This window comes from Grampus griseus (assembly GCF_964374135.1).
Source record: "Grampus griseus genome assembly, chromosome: 21".
In the NCBI taxonomy this organism is placed as follows: Eukaryota; Metazoa; Chordata; class Mammalia; order Artiodactyla; family Delphinidae; genus Grampus; species Grampus griseus.
In genome coordinates, this window is record NC_139015.1 from 29,356,908 (window position 1) to 29,376,608 (window position 19,701).

At 40.7% G+C, this 19,701-nt stretch overlaps 1 protein-coding gene across 2 annotated transcripts in view; it reads left to right on the forward strand.

Moving 5' to 3' along the window:
- Positions 1-4: 4 nt before the first annotated feature.
- The window catches only part of BAG4 (BAG cochaperone 4), a gene marked incomplete at its 5' end in the record, with an annotated part of 28,457 nt that continues 8,760 nt past the window's right edge, over positions 5-19,701 (forward strand). The window contains 2 exons of one of the 2 annotated variants that reach the window (XM_082680238.1): positions 5-274; positions 16,822-16,929. In XM_082680238.1, the coding sequence (XP_082536364.1) occupies positions 5-274; positions 16,822-16,929 (378 nt within the window). The remainder of the gene's footprint in view (positions 275-16,821; positions 16,930-19,701) is intronic. The other variant, XM_082680239.1, reaches the window with a different exon arrangement.

The window sequence follows — 19,701 nt, forward strand, 5'->3', positions numbered from 1 at the left end:
GCCGATGTCGGCCTTGAGGCGCTCGGGCTACGGCCCCAGTGACGGTCCGTCTTATGGGCGCTACTACGGGCCTGGGGGTGGAGATGTGCCCGTGCACCCACCTCCGCCCATATATCCTCCCCGCCCCGAACCCCCCCAGCCTCCCATTTCCTGGCGAGTGCGCGGGGGCGGCCCGGCTGAGACCACCTGGCCGGGAGAAGGCGGAGGAGGCGATGGCTACTATCCCTCTGGAGGCGCCTGGTCGGAGCCGGGTCGGGCTGGAGGAGGCCACCAGGTAAGCTTTGCGCCATCTGTCCCAGGGGGGTCCGACAGGGTAGTCTTTGGGGGGTGAGGGCCATTGGGATTGATACACCTCCAAGAGTTTGTAATGAATCGTGTTTCCTGTGTTTTCCTTAGGGGGTCTTTGGAGAGACAGAGACTAAGATCGCGGGTGGGGGTTGGTTTGCTTGTGTTCTCTTTGCCCCTCGTCTTCTGCTTCAACCATAATAAATGTCTTACCATGAAAGGAGGAAAGAAGATCCTGCGCTGACCTGCGAAGCTGAGTAGCAGGCTGCGAATCTCTTGCCTGGGGACGAGGTTGGGCTGGTGTGGCCCGGCTCTTGCTTTTCGAGTCCTAACAATTTTTCCTGCGTGGCTCGTCAGGTCGGCTCTCCCCGAGGAGAGAGGTGGCTGCAGCCTCCTCCGTCACTCAGCAACCCCTCCCGCTGGGAAGGAACGTGAGGGAAGGAGAGGGAACTGGGCATTTAGCCCTTTGCCCCTAAAGCTCTGCCCCGCATTGGATCACGGATAATCAGTGTAGGAAAGCACCTTTACTTGGATTGTTTTATTTCATCTTAACGGTGACTGCAACGTGTCATCACAGCGTTCCTACTTTACGGTGAAAGAACTGCTGGCTGTGAAAGGTTAACTCGCTTACTCAGTATATTCGGACCTTTAACATTTTATTCTGTGTCGTCGTGCCAGAAATATACTTCTGTTTTGTTAATGCAATATTCTTCGTAGAGAATTATCGTTATACGGTGGGGGCATACATCTCCTTTGCTTCAGGAATTATAACATCCTCATTGGTTGAAAATGTGATAATGAAATTTCTAAACATTGCTGGTGGGAATGTAAAATGGTTCAATGGTTTTGGCAGTTGCTCAAAACGTTAAGCATACTGCTAGGATATTACTCAGCAAGTCTGCTCCCAGGTATACACCCAAGAGAACTGAAAACACGTCCACATGAAAACTTGCACACGCATGTCCATAGCAGCGTTATTCATCATAGCCAAAAAGGGAAATATCCCAAATGCTCATCAACTGAAGAACTGATAAAATATGGTATATTCATACAATGAAATTGTTTAGCCATAGAAGGGAATGAAGTACTGAGACATTCTACAAATGAATGCACCTTGAAAATATGCTACATGAACGAAGACAGTCACAAAGGCCAAATACTGTATGATTCCATTTATATGAAATGTCCAGAATAGGCAAATCTGTAGAGACAAAGATTTGTCATTGCCAGGGGCTGGGGGCCTGGGGACATTGGGGAAGATAGATAAAAGGTATGGGGTTTCCTTTGGGGAAGATGAAAATATTCTGGAATTAGTGATGATGATGATTGCACAACTCTGAATATACTAAAGACCATTGAATTGTACACTTTAAAAGGTGGGTTTTATGGTATATCTTTAAAAATTGTATGAGTAAAAACATGTAGTGAGAGGTTAATTGTGAAGAAAGGTCCATAATTTCTGTCTAAATGTGGAATAAGTAGCCGTGGGACTTCAGCCCCATGACAGAGTAGAAAGATGAAATGCTTAGCGTATAGGTAGGCAAACTACACCGAGGCTCACTTGAAGGGAAAGGGGAAGGACTGCTGAACTGACGACTGTCCGGGCTTGCTATGTCATCAAAACAAAAGTGTGTTTTCAGGTTAAGGTTAGAGAAGTTAAGATCTTAACATTGTGCAGGGAGTTGTCAGGTATTGGTTGAGTACAGGTGTGCACACAGGGTGGGTGATGGTGCTGGAGGGATTGGGCTTAAAGCTGGAATGTGTAATGGGCATTTGTAAACCATTTCAAGAGTCTGTCTTTCAGGGTGACGTTTCTGAAACTTGAAAAGTGTTGGATGATAGGTTTTTTTACATTTTAAATATTTATTTATTTATTTATTTGGCTGCATCGGGTTTTAGTTGCAGCACGTGGGATCTTTAGTTGCGGCATGGGGGATCTCGTTCCCTGACAAGGGATCGAAATCCGGCCCCCTGCATTGGGAGCGCAGAGTCTTAGCCACTGGACCACCAGGGAAGTCCCTGGATGATAATTTCTTATGCAGCAATAGGAAACTAATAAAAAAGATAAACATGTTGTCACACGTGTTGCAAATTTTTTTTCTAAATTCGTTATCTTTTGACTTTATTGTGGTTTTTGCCATGTAAATTTTACATATTTATATAATAAAACATGTCAGACTTAAAAAAAAAGGTATAGCAGCCTTTTAAAACCTTACTCTTGGAACTCCCTGGTGGTCCAGGGCTAAGACTCCACGCTCCCAATGCAGGGACCTGGGTTCAATCCCTGGTCAGGGAACTAGATCCCATGTGCTGCAACTAAAAGATCCCACGTGCTGCAACTAAGACCTGGCACATCCAAATAAATAAATATTAAAAAAATAAAATAAAACCTTACTCCTTAAAAAGTGTGGGCCGTGGACCAGAAGCTTCAGTGTCACTTGGGGGTTTGTTAGAAATGCAAAATCTCTCCTGCTCCAGACTTACTGCTGCTGCAGTTTAATGAGATCCTTAGGTGATTCATATGCACGTTCATGTTTGAGAAGCATTGCTCGGCAGAATTGAATGTATTGAGATGATGTTGCACTGAACCACTACAAAGGCTTGACTTTATATTAACCTATTTAAATATTGCAGGGGAAAAAACGGAGAACCTCTACCTGTGTTCTTTCTTTTCTTACCTTGTTAGCTATACTTGCAGCACTGCAGTTTGATTCCTACACTAGCAGCATACGCATCACCTAGGAGCTTGTTGGAAATGCTGTATCTCAGGCTCTGCCCCAGACCTGCCGAATCAGAATGTGCATTTTAACCAGATCCCTGGGGGATTTACGTGTTCCCCCAGAACGAGTCATCTGAGAGAGTGCTGAGATGCAAGCTGGAAGCTACAGTCTCTTCTAACCTAAGCTCGGAAGTGATCCACCATCACTTCTGCCGTATACTACTGGTCGTGGAGACCAGCCCCAGTACAGTGTGGGAGGCCACTTCACATGCGTGTGAATGCAGGAGGCAGGGGTCTTTGGGAGCCATCTTGGAGGACAGCTACAGTGGGAGGGTTTGGGGAGACAGCTTAGTTAGGCTCCCAATTAGGTCAGAAAAGAAACAAAAAGGGCATGTGTTTCAACAATGCCTGAATGTAGACAGGTTTATTTTCAACATTTTATTATAAAAATTCTCAAACATCTAGAAAAGTTGAAATTGTATGTGAAAACCAATATATCCACCACCTAGATTCTATGGTTAGCACTTATTATGTTTATCACATGTATCTATCTTATTTTTTGGATGTGTTTCAAAACAAGTTACATAGGGGACTTCCCTGGTGGTGCAGTGGTTAGGAATCCACCTGCCAATGCAGGGGACACGGGTTTGATCCCGGGTCCGGGAAGATCCCACATGCCGCAGAGCAACTAAGCCTGTACACCGCAACTACTGAGCACACGTGCCTAGATCCCATGCTCTGCAACAAGAGAAGCCACTGCAATGAGAAGCCTGGGCACCACAACGAAAAGTAGCCCCCGCTCGCTGCAACTAGAGAAAGCCTGTGTGCAGCAGCGAAGACCCAACACAGCCAAAAATAAATAAATAAATAAATAAATAAAAATAATTGAAAAACATATTTTAAAAAACCAAGTTACATAGATTCGAAAGACATTTTCTTTTTTCTTTTTTTTTTTAAATTTATTTGGCTGTACCAGGTCTTGGTTGTGGCAGGTGGGCTCCTTAGTTGCAGCTCGCCACCTCCTTAGTTGCAGCATGTGAGCTCCTTAGTTGTGGCATGCGAACTCTTAGTTGCAGCATGCATGTGGGATCTAGTTCCCTGACCAGAGATTGAACCCTGGCCCCCTGAATTGCGAGTGCAGAGTCTTACCCACTGCGCCACCAGAGAAGTCCCTCAAAAAATTTTCAAAGGTGTGTATCAACTGCAAGTGAGGGTTGCAGGAGAAACAGAAGGTAATTCTGAATTTTTAGTATTTCATAGGATTAAAGATTTCATAGGAATGACAAAGAAGAGGAACAGGTTTTTATGGGAAGATATGTATGGTTTAGTTTTTTATATATATAAATTTATTTATTTATTTATTTATTTTATTTTTGGCTGCGTTGGGTGTTTGTTGCTGCACGCGGGCTTTCTCTAGTTGTGGTGAGCGGTGGCTACTCTTCGTTGCGGTGCACAAGCTTCTCATTGCGGTGGCTTCTCTTGTTGCGGAGCACGGGCTCTAGGCACGTGGGCTTCAGTAGTTGTGGCACATGGGCTCAGTAGTTGTGGCTCACGGGCTCTAGAGCACAGGCTCAGTAGTTGTGGCGCAAGGGCTTAGCTGCTCCGCGGCATGTAGGATCTTCCTGGAGCAGGGCTCGAACCCGTGTCTCCTGCATTGACAGGCGGATTCTTAACCACTGCGCCACCAGCGAAGCCCTGGTTTAGTTTTGTACCAAAAGAACTAGTGATTGGTTAATAGAGGAGCTTAAAAAAAATACAAAGACTTGCCAAGTGTTTATGTACTGCCTTTATTTCATTTCTGCTGAAAGCCAGTTAGTGACGGTGGTTACTGAGAGCCAAGCTCTTGATGCAATGTATGTGATTGATTAGAGAGACGTCTGTGATTTTCTGTTTTTGTTTTGTGGTTTTTTGATGTCCAATTTTAGAGTCTGTGGTGTTGAGGAGTTGTTGTCTGGGAACAAAACAATAGATGTGGGGCTCAGGAGGGAGACAGGGCTTGGAGACAGTGATTTGAGAGTCATCAAATGGAAGCATACGTGAATTACCGAACCAGGTTATGCTGCCATTGGAGAGCTTTGAGATCTAGGATGGGTGAGAGAGAGAGAGGACCCAGAAGACACTGAGCGAGAATACTTGGATAGAAGGAAAATCAGAACGTCATGTGATACAGACCAAGCGAGGCCACAGTTATTTTGCAGGTGAGTGATATGAGGACCGGAGAGAAGCAGTTGGATTGGCAATTAAAGAGGTATCATTGATTTTAGTGGTGGGAGTTTAAAACAGTATTTAAGTAATGAATGGGGGGTTTGGATGGCAAGAGAAGTGGTGTAAACTGTTAGTAAATGAGAAGGTGGTCACTTGACTGGGAACCAGGATTGAGGGAAGAATTTTTAGGATGAGGTGGCTTGAGGATGTTTGTAAGCAGAAATCAACAGTAACAAAATAATAGTGGGGGACTTTAACACCCCACTTAACACCAATAGATCATCCATACAGAAAATAAATAAGGAAACACAAGCTTTGAATGACACAATAGACCAGATAGACTTAATTGATGAGAGTAAGCTAGTAGATTGAGAAAAAAGATACTAACAAAAGGATGGAATATGGCTTGGGGAGAAGTGGATTAAGAAGTGAGGAAGAGCTGAGAAACCCCTTCCACAGCTAGAGGGGGAGAAAGGAAGCTTTGAGTTGTAGGAGAGGGGCATTGGAGGAGTTCCTGGCTCTTGATGTCCTTGTTGATGAAGAAGGAGGCTAGGTCATCTGAGGGTAAAGGAAGTGGGATGGGATACACTGGGAGCTTGATATGGTAAATGTTGAAGCAGGTGCTGGGGGAAAGGAGGCACTGTAGGGAAGCACGGAAGAGACCCAAATGAGGTTAAAGCTGAGAAATTTGTGATGATGGACAGTACAGGAGCGTAAAGTGTTTTTTAGTGATTTTGGAATATATCGCTATAAAAATAATTTGTCATGTATTTTTCTAATAATTTTTTTTTGTCTAATTCTTACAAAACATATAAACAAACTTGTAAATGGATATTTGGTAGTACCAGCACTACTGACATTCCTCTACTGTTAGATTTGCTTGGGCTGGGGTTATTTTTTGGAGGCATGGTGGCAAGTGACTTTGTAAACCATACATCCACTTCATAAATGGGACTAGATAGTTCTATGATAAACATGAAAGGTGTTGACTCCAGCCTTCACCTGAGATATAGGTATTTCTTCTCAAAAGAGAAGAAAGTAAATAAATTTATTATGTTCTTGCATAATTTTAATCACATTTCCTTTGTCATAAAAACTTTAATTCACATTATTCCCACTTGTGAAAACCTTTTATCATATTTGTTTAGTTTACATCATCACCTTTGTCTAGTTTCAGACAGCACATAAAATGTTTGGAGAGACTTTGGCACATGATAAAATTGGCAATTTGGTCTATAGAACAGCTGTCAACTTCAGCCAGCTTCCTGTGAAACCAAACGCTATTTCATAGAATTAGTGTCATGTTAAAAGGGCCTTGAGCTGCAGACTTTGATTGTTACTGGGGATATTTTTAGATTTGTTCCATTTTGTCCAAAAGGGGAAAAAAAAAAGCAAAGGCAGTCTTTTTAATTAAGACTTAATAAAATTAATAATTTTTACTGCTTCATTGAGGACATTCTTTTTTTATATAAAAATTATGATATATTTACATATTGTTAATTTTACCATTTTTAAGGTGTAGTTCTGTGAGTTTTGACAAACACATATGGTTATGTAACCAGTACCACAATCAAGGTATAAATATTTATCCATCTTTTAAAAAAAGGACACTCCTAGGGCTTCCCTGGTGGCGCAGTGGTTGAGAGTCCGCCTGCCGATTCAGGGGACGTGGGTTCGTGCCCCGGTCCGGGAAGATCCCACATGCCGCGGAGCGGCTGGGCCCGCGAGCCATGGCCGCTGAGCCTGCGCGTCCGGAGCCTGTGCTCCGCAGCAGGAGAGACCACAACAGTGAGAGGCCCGCGTACCGTAAAAAAAAAAAAAAAAAAAAGGACTCCTAGGATAAGATGGAAGATTTAATTTTTATTCACCTCTAAACCCCATTAAAATTACAGAAAGGGAACTGTGTTTCTTACCGTTTTTTAAAGTATTTTATGAACTCATTTGCATAACATATATGTATTTATGTGTACACATACATATATTAAGTATTTTGAATGTGTCTCAATCAGTTGCTGTCATTCTTTTATTGCTTAAATGATCCCATATGATGCCAATGGGAGCCCCCTCTTCTTGGCTTCTAAGTCCTTTTGACATGACCCATTGATTTTTGACAGCTTCTTTGATTTCTGGTACAAGATATGCCAGGCTTATTGTATAGTCTGGCCCAGATGTTATAATCAGCCATTCTTTTAAGAAACCTTGTTTTTGTTTTGTTTTGTTTTTTAATTGGAGAATTTTATTTAGAAGCTATATTTGTCAGGATCCAGGCAGGAAAACAGAACCTACACTAGTTCTTTTAAAAGAGAGAATTTGATTTAGGAAATTAGTTAAGTGGGTATTGGAGATCTGAAAAGGTAAAAAGAGAAAATGTAACACAGAAGATAGTTACTGCAGGAAACAGCCTCAATTCCTGGGGCTGGGGAATAAAGAGAAGAGGTTGGGGGTATAACCTGGAAACTTGGAAGAATGGCGTGGTATAGCTGGCACCGAGGAGACACTGCCGAGCTGGTGCTGGTACCTGTGAGGGAGTTCTCGGGAAACCAGGAGTCTGCAGACTCTGCTGACTGACGCTGCCCCCAGGTTGAGGGGCTTTGCTGGGCTGGCACTGGCAGGAATGGGAAGCAGGCGAGCAAACAGGAGGGAGCAAGTCCATTCTCCCCTCCTCTAACCTAGTGCCCCCTATTGGCAGAACCAAATAGTAAGCAAGTGACAAAGAGAAATGTTTGCGGACTCCTGGTCCTGCATCTCAGAGCCAGTTACAGAATGCTGTGTTTGGAGCTGAGGGCCGGTAGCTTAATAACTGGTACAGAAGTTACATTTGGGTGCTAGGTATACTGATTGCTGTTGTGTTGTCATTGCTTCTAAACCTTTTCAATGGACAGAGTTATATAAAATAAGTATTTAAAAAAAAATTTTGTTGGAGTGAAGTTGATTTACAATGTTGTGAATAAGTATTAATATTTTAAAATAGAAAAATAAATAAGTTCATATTTGTGTTAATTCAAATTTAATGTCATAGATTATTTTTACTTCTTAGATTGTATTTATTACTTTTGTATGGAAAATTTTGGTTCCTAACAATATTAAGGTAATTACAAATACTTGTACAGTCCTACAATAATATATAAAATAAGTTCAAAATAATGCCAGGTTGCCGCTCTGGCATGACAGCATGAGGAGCTCTGTGGGCCCAGTCCTCAATGAAACTGGTGAAAAATATTTTTTAAAAACAACCAAATTAAAGTGTCTAGAAATGGTCTTAAGGAATTTAGCAAATGAGGAAATATTTATTTTAGAAAATTTACTCGAACTCGGTAAGAACAGTGAGATTCTGTGCCATCCTCCACCTCTCCCACCCCCCAACCCCCAGCTCAGTGAGAGAGAAACTCCATTAGCCTGGAGCGGCAAATAAAACAAAGTTTCTTCGCTCCCCAGGTCCCAGTCCTCCTGGGTGGGCAGCACATCGACATTGCTTATCTTGCCCCCAGCTACTATTGCAGAGGCCACGTTCTGGGCAAGTGAGGCCAATAGTGGTGGATCCTACCCATGCCCTGTCCCTACCTGTGGAATGGAGGCTTTACCTTGGGTAGGGCACTGCTGAGAACACTGGGGCTCTGCTCACCCTTACCCTGGCTTGTAAGGCAAGCTGGGAAGGTCTGAGGCTACTGCCCTTTCCCCCCAGATGCTCAGCTTTTAAAGCAGGGGTGTCTCTCAGAGAAGCACACCATTGTCCCCAGCCCAACTGCAGAGTGTAGCTCAGACATTTTATCTGGAGGCAGACGCAGGCTGTAAAACCGGTAGCTCCTAATCTTTTCCCAAAGGAACTGACTTTATTTGCATCAGAATATGGAGAAGCTGAAGCCAAAGGATGTTCTCAGAAACTGTGGAGGGTGTCGTGAAAGGCATTTGGGAGATCAGTAGGTTCACTGCAGATACAGACTGGGCTGCAGGCCAGCCAGTTTGCTGGAGAGAACTAGGGAAAGAGATCGCTGGGAGGGGCCCTCTGGGGTCGGAACACATCTCAAACACTGACTTTGGGAGGTGTCCCTTCCAAGGAGCCCAGATTTGATTGGATCAGTTTGTAGAGCAATTTATGTCCCAAGTAAACAGTAAAGAAATTAGCTGGAAATTTGTGGAGCTTTAACAGCTAGGTGTGGTCGAGGAAAGATCGACATATATATACATCTATGTAATACATACATTTATATATACTCATTAAAGAAATTAAAAAGCTGCATTAGAAAATATTCACTTAATGCAGAAGCAGTAAAGGAAGAATAGAGGAACAAAACCAAACATGAGATATAGAAAACAGAAAAATAAAATGGCAGATGTAAATCCAACTATATCAATAATAACATCAAGTGTGAATAGATTAAACAATCCAATCAAAGACAGAGACTGTCAGACTGGATTGAAAAAAAGAAGATGCAACTATATGCAGTGTGAGATAATGGGAAAATATATATATATATATTGGTCTCTGCCCCAGGTTCCTGGCGTAGAGCTCCTGAAACCCTTGTAAATTCCTAAGTCATAAGAGCACTAGGAACATCTTTTGTTCTAGTATTTGGTGTCTGAACCTGGTTCCTGACACAGGGCTCCTATATCCACTGGAGTTTCCTGGGTGACAGGAGTGTCTTTTATACTAATGAGGCAACTCTCGGTGTTTTCATGGATGGCTCCTGGATAGGGCTGGTCACCAGAAAGACCAACTCATGATTAGAAGCTTGGAATTTTCAGCCTCATTCCCCATTCTTTAGAGACTGGAGAGGGGTTGATCATGCCTACATGAGGAAGCCTCCATAAAAATCCCAATAGTATGGGGTTCAGAGAGCTTCCAGGTTGGTGAACACATTCACATATTGGGAGGGTGACACAGCTAACTCCAAAGGGACAGAAGCTCTTGTGCTCAGGACCCTCCCAGACCTTGCCCTATGTATCTATTCATCTGCCTGTTCATCTGTATCCTTTATCATATCGTTTAATAAATTGGTAAACTTAAGTAAGTATTTCCCTGAGGTCTTTGAGCTGTACTAGCAAATAAATCCAAGAGGGAGGAGATCATGGGAACCTCCAATCTGTAGCCGAGTCAGACATAATTTGTGGGTAACCTGGGGACCTACTACTTGCAATTGGCATCTGAAGTAAGGGGTGGGTAGTCTCATGGGACTGAGCCCCTAACCGGTGGAATCTGGTGCTATCTCCAGATAGAAAGTGTCAGAATTAAGTTGAATTGTGGAACACCCAGCTGGTGTTGCAGAATTGCTTGGTGTGGGGGAAACCGCCCCCACATCTGGTATCAGAAGTGTTCTGAGTGTGGTAACAGTGTGAGGATAGAGGAGAAAAGTAGGAGTAGGAGGTTTTTCCTTCTCAGCTGTCTACAGGAGACATACTTCAGATTTAAAGACACAAATGGCTTGAAAGTAAAAAGATGGAAAAATATGCAAACTGTAGCTATAGGAAAGCTGGAGTGGCTATGCTAATATCAGACAAAATAAACTTTAAAACAAAAAATATTACTAGGGGGCTTCCCTGGTGGCGCAGTGGTTGAGAGTCCGCCTGCCGATGCAGGGGACACGGGTTCGTGTCCCGGTCCGGGAAGATCCCACATGCCGCGGAGCGGCTGGGCCCGTGAGCCATGGCTGCTGAGCCTGCACTTCCGGAGCCTGTGCTCCGCAACGGGAGAGGCCACAACAGTGAGAGGCCCGTGTACAGCAAAAAAAAAAAAAAAAAAATATATATATATATTACTAGGGATAAAGAGGGACATGATGAAAAGGTCAGTCCATCAGCAGGATATAACAATTATAAATATATATGTACCTAACAACAAAATACACAAAGGAAAAGCTTACTGAAATAAAAGGAGAAATAGACAATTCAATAATAATAGAGACTTCAGTACCTCACTTTCAGTAATGGATGGAACAACTGGACATAAGATCAACAAGGAAATAGAAGATGTACACAACACCGTAAACCAACTAGACCTACCAGACATCTATAGAACACTCCATTCATCAACAGAATATACATTCTTCTCAAGTGCACATGGAACATTCTGCAGGATAAACCATATACTAGCCATAAAACAAATATTAATAAATATAAACGGATAGAAATATACAGAGTATGTTCTCCAACTATAATGTAATGAAATTAGAAGTTAATAGCCGAAAAACTTTGGGCAACTCATAAATATGTCAAAATTAAATAAAACAGTCCTAAAAAAACCAGCAAGTCGAGGAATAAATCAAAAGGGAAATAAAAAAATACTTTGAGATGAACGAAAATGAAGACATAACATTACCAAAACTTACGAGATGCAGCTAAAGTAGTAGTGCTTAGAGGGAAATTTATAGTCATAAGTGCCAGTATTAAGAAAGAAGAATGATCTCAAATCAAGAACCTAATCTTCCATCTCAAGACACTGGAAAAAATGAGCCAACCAAACCTAAAGCAAGCAGGAGGAAGAAAATAATGAAAATAAGAGTGGAAATGAGTTAATAGAGAATAGAAAAACCATAGATGAAATCATTTCAACTAAAGGCTGGTTCTTTGAAAAGATCAACAAAATTGATGAACCTTTAGCTAGATTGAACCAGAAAAAAAAGAAGACTCAGATTACTAGAATCAGAAATGAAAGAGGGGACATTACTACTGATCTTACAGAAATAAAAAAAGATTATAATGGAATATTATGACTAATTGTATGCCAGTAAATTAGGTACCTTAGATGAAGTGGACAATTCCTAGAAAGATACAAACTACCAAAACTAACTCAAGAAGAAATAGGAAATCTGAATGGATCTATCAAATATTTAAAGAACTGACACCTATTCTTCACAAACTCTTCTAAAAAAACAGAAGAGGAGAGAATACTTCTAAACTCATTCTGTGAAGCCATTATTACCCTGAGAGGAAAACTAGGCAAAGACATCACAAGAAAAGAAAATACAGACCAATATCTTTTACGAATATGGATGTGCAAAAATCCGCAAAAAAACCCTAGTGAACTGAATCCAGCAATGTATAAAAAGAATTATGTACCATGACCTAATAGGATTTATTCCAGGAATGCACGGTTGGTTTAATATCTGAAAATCAATTAATGTAATACACCATATCATTCAAATAAAAAACAAAACCCCTATGATTACCTCAATAGATGTGGAAAAAGCATTTGGCAAAATCCAAAACGTTTTCATGATAAAAACACTCTAGGAATTCAAGGAAATTTCCTCAACCTGATAAAAGACATCTGTGAAACACCCACAGCCAACCTCATATTTAATGATGAAAGACTGGATGCTTTCCCTTAAGATCAGGAACAAGACAAGGACATCTGCTCTTGCCACTTCTATTCAGTATTATACTGAAGGTTCTAGCAAGGGCAACCGGGCAAGAAAAAAATTAAAAGGCATACATAACCTATATGTCTACATGGAATAGAATTGAGAGTGTCTGTGGTCAGCTGATTTTTTTAAAATTTATTTATTTTACTTATATTTATTTTTGGCTGCATTGGGTCTTCGTTGCTGTGCGTGGGCTTTCTCTAGTTGTGGTGCGTGGGGGGCTACTCTTCGTTGCGGTGCGCGGGCTTCTTATTGCAGTGGTTTCTCTTGTTGCGGAGCACAGGCTCTAGGCATATGGGCTTCAGTTGTTGTGGCTCACGGGCTCTAGACCACAGGCTCAGTAGTTGTGGCACACAGGCTTAGTTGCTCCATGGCATGTGGGATCTTCCCGGACCAGGGCTCAAACCCGTGTCTCCTGCATTGGCAGGCAGATTCTTAACCACTGCACCACCAGGGAAGCCCATCAATTGGTTTTTAACAAGGATGCTAAGACCATTCAATGGAGGGAAAAGTCTATGGCACAACATATGGTACCATGACAACTGGATAGCCACATACAAAGAATAAAGTTGGACCCTTACACCATATGTAAAAATTAACTCAAGGGACTTCCCTGGTGGTCCAGTTGTTAAGAATCCATCTTGCAATGCAGTGGACGCCAGTTTGATCCCTGGTCAGGGAACTAAGATCCAACATGCTGTGGGGCAGCTGAGCCTGCGTGCCACAACTAGAGAGCCCGAGTGCCACAACTACAGAGCCCATGCACTCTGGAGCCCACAACTAGAGAGGAGTCTGTGCGCCACAACTAGAGAGAAGCCCATGCGCCACAACGAGGAGCCGGTGTACCACAGGGAAAGATCTCACGTGCCGCAGCTAAGACCCGATGCAGCCAAAAAATAAATAATATTTAAAAAATTAACTCAAAATAGGTCATAGACCTAAATGTAAGAACTAAAACTATAAAACTCTTAGAGGAAAACATAGGGATAAATCTTCATTTCTTTGGATTTGGCAATGGTTTCCTAGATAAGACGCCAAAAGCACAACCAACAGAATAAAAAATAGACAAATTGGACTTCGTCAAAATTAAGAACTTTTATAATTCAAGGGACACGATCAAGAAAATGAAAAGGAAGAAAATGCTTGCAAATCAGATATCAGAAAAGGGACTTGTATCTAGAATATATAAAGAGCCCTTAAGACTGAACAACAAAAATATAAATAACCCAATTTAAAAATGGGCAAAACATCTGAATAGACAGTTCTCTAAAGAAGATGTGCAAATGGCCAATGAGCACATGAAGAAATGCTCAACATCACTGGTCCTCAGGGAACTGCAGATAAAAATCACAGTGAGATATGACTTCACACACACTAGGATGACTATAAAAACAAGCAAAGCCACAGGAAAAAACAGGTATTGGTGAGGAGATGGAGAAATTAGAACCCTTATACTTAGCTGATGGGAATATAAAATGGTGCAGCTTCTTTGGAAAACAAATGCCAGTTTTTAAAATTGTTAGAGTTAACTGTATGACCCAGCAATTCCGCTTCTAGGTATATAGCCAAGAGAACTGAAAACATATGTCCACATAAAATGTTATTCGTGAATGTTTATAGCATCATTATTCATAATAGCCAAAAAGTGGCAACAATCCAAATGCCCAGAATGGATAAGCAAAATGTGATATCTGTATACAATGGAATATTTTTTGGCTACAAAAAGGAATGAAGCTCTGATACATGCTACAACATAGCTGAACCTCAAAAACATGCTAAGTGAAAGAAGCCAGTTACCAGATATCACATATTATATGATTCCATTTATATGAAATACCCTGAGTAGGCAAATCTATGGAGATGGAAAGTAGATTAGTGGTGGTGTAGTGCTGTGGGAATGGCAGATAGGAGGGTGTAGCTAAAGGGAACAGTGTTTCTTTTTCAGGTTTTGAAATGTTCTAAAACTGGTTGTGGTGATGATCACACATATCTCTATGGATATACTAAAAATCATTGACTTCGACAATTTTAAATGAGCGAATTGTATGGTAGTGAATTATATCTCAATAAAGCTGTTAATACAAATAATAATATCAATGTTATGACTAACAGTTCCCTAGTGGATGCAGTTCAGGTTTCTTTGCAGTTCATCTGGTCTTTAGAATATATTCCACTAAGTGTGTACAGTCAAAGTAAGATGATGCAAAAGTCATTAGAAATTCTTTTTTCCGTATGGTTATGTTACCAATTTGATGTTTAGTTATCTCATCAGTTGATTTTTCCTGTAGTAAAACACAACTCCAAGAGTTGCGGCTTACAACAATGAATATTTATTTCTTGCTTTTGTTCTGTGATGTCGCTGCAGGGGCTCATCTCCAGGTTCTGGGTTGGGTTCAAGTTTGTTCACGTGTTTTGTTCTGGGACTCAGGCTGAAATGACAGCTCCTACATGGGATATGCTAGCCCACGGTGGAGGGCAGGAGTGCAAATGGGTTCCTAGAATTTGCATTAATTCCTAAATCCTTTGTTTAAAACTGGCATGCTGTCACTTAGCCATATTTGTTTGTTTTGCATACAAGTTTAAATTACATTTTAAAAATATGTGAATTTATACCTGTTTCTCCAATTCGATTCATATTAAGTATAACATGAGATAAAGTTATCAGTTGAAAAATGAGGGGGTAGGATAAGAGGATACTGGAGATTTGAGGGGACAAGAAGGTGAAATAGTTGTTGTGTGAGTGGGATGAACATACTGAGGAAGTGTGGTGTAGTTGCTAGGCAGTGCTGAGTGTCTGCTTGTGTGAAACCAGAGAGCTTGTGTTTCTCTGCACCGATATTTAGGTGAAGTACAGATGTGGAACCAGTGGATAATTGGGTTTAAACTGGGTTAGGTTTTTGCAGGTGAGAACATCCGAGGGAAAGAGTGGTAAGGGATTTAAGGTGTTGAGAAGCTGAGTAAGGAAGGAGTGAGGACAGGGTGGGTGGAGAGGTAGTAAAAATGTGTGGGGTACTTCGGAGGATCAGTAGAAAAGGACAGAAACCAAGGAAGTTCTGGGGATTTAGGTGTTAGTTCACCACTGCTGGAGTGAGTCAGCTTCAACTCTGGTCTTTTCACCTCTTTAATTAAGATTCAAATTCTTGGTAGAGAGAAATCAATTAATTAGTCAAATACCACTTAACCGGGGGAAGCGGGGGGATTAGTCAGGGGAATTTGCCTGATTGAGAAATTTGGTTGTTAGGATCTGAAGTTGCTAGTTTCTATATTGCTCTAGTTGCTGTATTATGTAAGGGAGATGTTACTTGCCCAGCTTGTATAATGTCATGTGGAATAATTGCATGCTTTGAAAACAAAGTATTATGAAACTGGTAAGTAGTGCAGTTAAGCTCAGATGGTGATAATTAAATTCTCAGAGACTACAACTGCCAGTGAATTTCTTTGTGAAACCATATTTGAAGATTTGAAGATCCTCTTTAAGCTTAAAATTAAACTATAAAGCTCAGAGCAAAATAACTCAACTTATGGGATGACAAATGTATATATTAAAACAGCCTGAAAAGTTTTGAGTTGATCTAGTTTCTTGTCAGAGTGTATTGGCTTATTGAAAATGACACTAACTTTTTGAGGTGAAGTGAAAGCTGTAGAGATTAATGCCGTAGCTAGATTTTCTCCTTGGAGTGCTAATTATTCTACGTAATTCCTGATTCCGAGTTAGCTGTGGGCTGCCAGCAGAAACCTTAGCCATAGCAGAAAGTAGAGGAATATGAAAAAACTAGGGTGTGGCCAGGCAAAGAAGTTGAGTATTGAAGGTGTATGCATTTTAAGTAAAGTTTAGTATTAAAATATTACTTCAAGTTTCAAAGTTGTTCAGATAGGTAAATATTATACTACTCTTCTTAACACTGGCAAAGAACTACAATTGTGCTGCACTAATTAAATTAGTGATGGCTTAGTGATGGGAGAGAGATAAAGGAATTGAATGTCTCTGGTTTTGCTAATTAACTTGACATAGTAGATATATCATTTGTTATAATTGGCATTATGCACAAGAATAGTCAATATTTGCTTTGTTCTAGGGCAAGTGATTGAGCATGTATCTGCATCAGTTTTAATAATGAGTGATTTTAGAGTGGGGTTCCATTGCTTTTTGTCTATTGCCTATTTTTTTTCGATACTTATACCTGCCTCTATCAACTTTTCAGAATGATGTAAGGATGTTAGTAAAAGTGAATCTATTTTCCTTTTTGTCCTTAGGAGCAGCCACCATATCCTAGCTACAATTCCAACTATTGGAATTCTCCTGCCCGACCTCGGGCTCCTTACCCAAGTACATATCCTGTAAGACCGGAAATGCAAGGCCAGGTAGGGTCTAAAATTGACAGACTTTCTGAATTTTTTCTTAATGAATCGATTTATTTTCAGAACCTGTGGAGATTTCATAGTGAGGGTGTGTGGGCTTTTGTTATATAATGCACTCTATCTTAATCATTTTAATGTTTTTAGCTCAGAGATAAGGAAATATCTAGGCAGATGCTACCTATAGCAAAGGCAGCTTGATGCATGATAGATTATTTCTCAGGACCTGGAAACAACAAACGCAAAATGTACTTATTTCTAAAAATTTGACCTTTTATGGAGCTATAATTGACATATAACTATATTACTTTCAGGTGTACAGTGTAAAGGTTCAATATTTGTATACTTTCCAAAATGATCGCCACAGAAGTGTAGTTAACATCTGTCACCAGACAGTTACAAAGTTTTGTTTTCTTGTGATGAAAACTTTTAAGATATACTCTCTTAGTAATTTTCAAATATTACAGTACAATATGTTAACTATAGTTACCAGGCTGTACATTACATCCTATGATTTACTTATTTTATAGCTGGAAATTTGTACCTTTTGACCCCCTTTACCCGTTCCTGCACCCCAGCCCACTGCTCCACCTCTGGCAACCACCAGTCTGTTTTCTGTATCTATGAGTTGGCTTTTTTTGTTTTTTTTAGATTCCACATATAAATGAGATCTTATGGTATTTGTCTGTGTCTGACATTTTATTTAGCATAATGCCCTCAAGGTCCATCCATGTTGTCCCAATGGCAAGATTTCCTTCTCTTTTATGGTTGGATAATACTCCATTGTGTGTGTGTGTGTATATATATATATATATATATATATCACATTATCTTCATCCATTCATCCAGTGATGGACACTTAGGGTGTTTCCATGTCTTGGCTGTTGTAAAATAGTGCCGCAGTGAACATGGGGTGCAGATATCTTTTCGAGTTAGTGTTTTTGTTTCCCGTGAATATATTCCCAGAAGTGGAATTGCTGGATCATATGGTAATTCTGTTTTTAATTTTTTGAGGCACCTCCATACTGTTTTTCACAGTAGCTGTACCAGTTTCCATTCCTATCAACAGTACACAAGGGTTTCCTTTTCTCAACATTCTCATCCAATACTTATTTCTTGTCTTTTTGAGAATAGCCATTCTAACTGGTGTGAGGTCGTATGTCATTGTGGTTTTGATTTGCACTTCCTGATGATTAGTGATGTTGAGCACCTTTTCATGTACCCGTTGGCCATCTTGTATGTCTTTGGAAAAATGTCTATTCAGATCCGCTGCCCATTTTTTAAATCAGATTGTTTGATTTTTTGCTATTGAGTTGTATGAGTTCTTTATATATTAACTCCTTACCTTATCAGATATATGATTTGCAAGTATTTTCTTCCATTCAGTAGGTTGCCTTTCTTTCTTTTATTTATTTATTTATTTATTAATTTATTTTTTTGCGGTACACGGGCCTCTCACTGTTGTGGCCTCTCCCGCTGTGGAGCACAGGCTCCGGACGCGCAGGCTCAGCGGCCATGGCTCACGGGCCTGCTCCACGGCATGTGGGATCTTCCCGGACCGGGGCACGAACCCGTGTCCCGTGCATCGGCAGGCGGACTCTCAACCACTGCGCCACCAGGGAAGCCCTCTTTTTTTTTTACTTTTTAAATTTACTTATTTAATAAATTTTTTTTTTTTTGGCTGCGTTGGGTCTTCGTTGCTGGCTGCGGACTTTCTCTACTTGCGGTGAGCGAGGGCTACTCTTCGTTGCAGTGTGTGGGCTACTCTTCATTGAGGTGTGCAGGCTTCTCATTGCGGTGGCTTCTCTAGGCGCGTGGGCTCAGTAGTTGTGGCTCACGGGCTCTAGAGCACAGGCTCGGTAGTTGTGGCGCACGGGCTTAGTTGCTCTGTGGCATGTGGGATCTTCCCGGACCAGGGCTCGAACCCGTGTCCCCTGCATTGGCAGGTGGATTCTTAACCATTGCGCCACCAGGGAAGCCCTGCCTTTCCTTTCGTTGATGGTTTCCTTTGCTGTGTAGAAGCTTTTTAGTTTGATGTAATCCCACTTTTTAATTTTGCTTTTGTTTTGTTGCCTTTGCTTTTGCTGTTAAAATTTTTGACTCTTATGACAAATATTAAATTTAAAATATTTCAAGCATTCTGAAAGAGTACAGAAAATATGTACATCTTTTTTTATCTAGCTCCTAGCTTTGTCAGTTTTTAAGTTTCAGATTTTTAAAAAGAAGTAAAATAAATACAGTTGAAGCCCCATATAACACTTCTTTCCATTTCTTAAAGTTATATTAATTGTCTCATATGTGTTTTTATGCTTTTACTACTTGTATATGCATTTTTATAGTATTATTTAACATGATTTTAAACTTGATATGAGTGGTTTCATACTAGCATTCTCCTGCAATTTGCTTTTCTTTAACTCAACATTGTTTTTCTCTTTTCTGTTGTACAACATATGAGACGAGCATTTCCCTCGTGTATGGAATTGGTGGGTTTGGATACGTACATATTTATTTAATATAGCCAAATTACTTTTCACAGTGGTTGCCAATGAGGAAATGAACTTTTCAATTTCAGCACAAAAGGCAGCTGGGATTTTCATTGAGATTGCATATAGATCAATTTGGAGAGTAGCAGGCATTACTTTTACAGTTAATGTAAGAGGAAGACAGAACCCAAAGTCATGAGTCACAGTTTTTCTCAGCAATGTTAATTTGTCTGATTTCATCAGTTGTTCCTATTGATAAAGATTATTTTTGGGGACTTCCCTGGTGGCGCAGTGG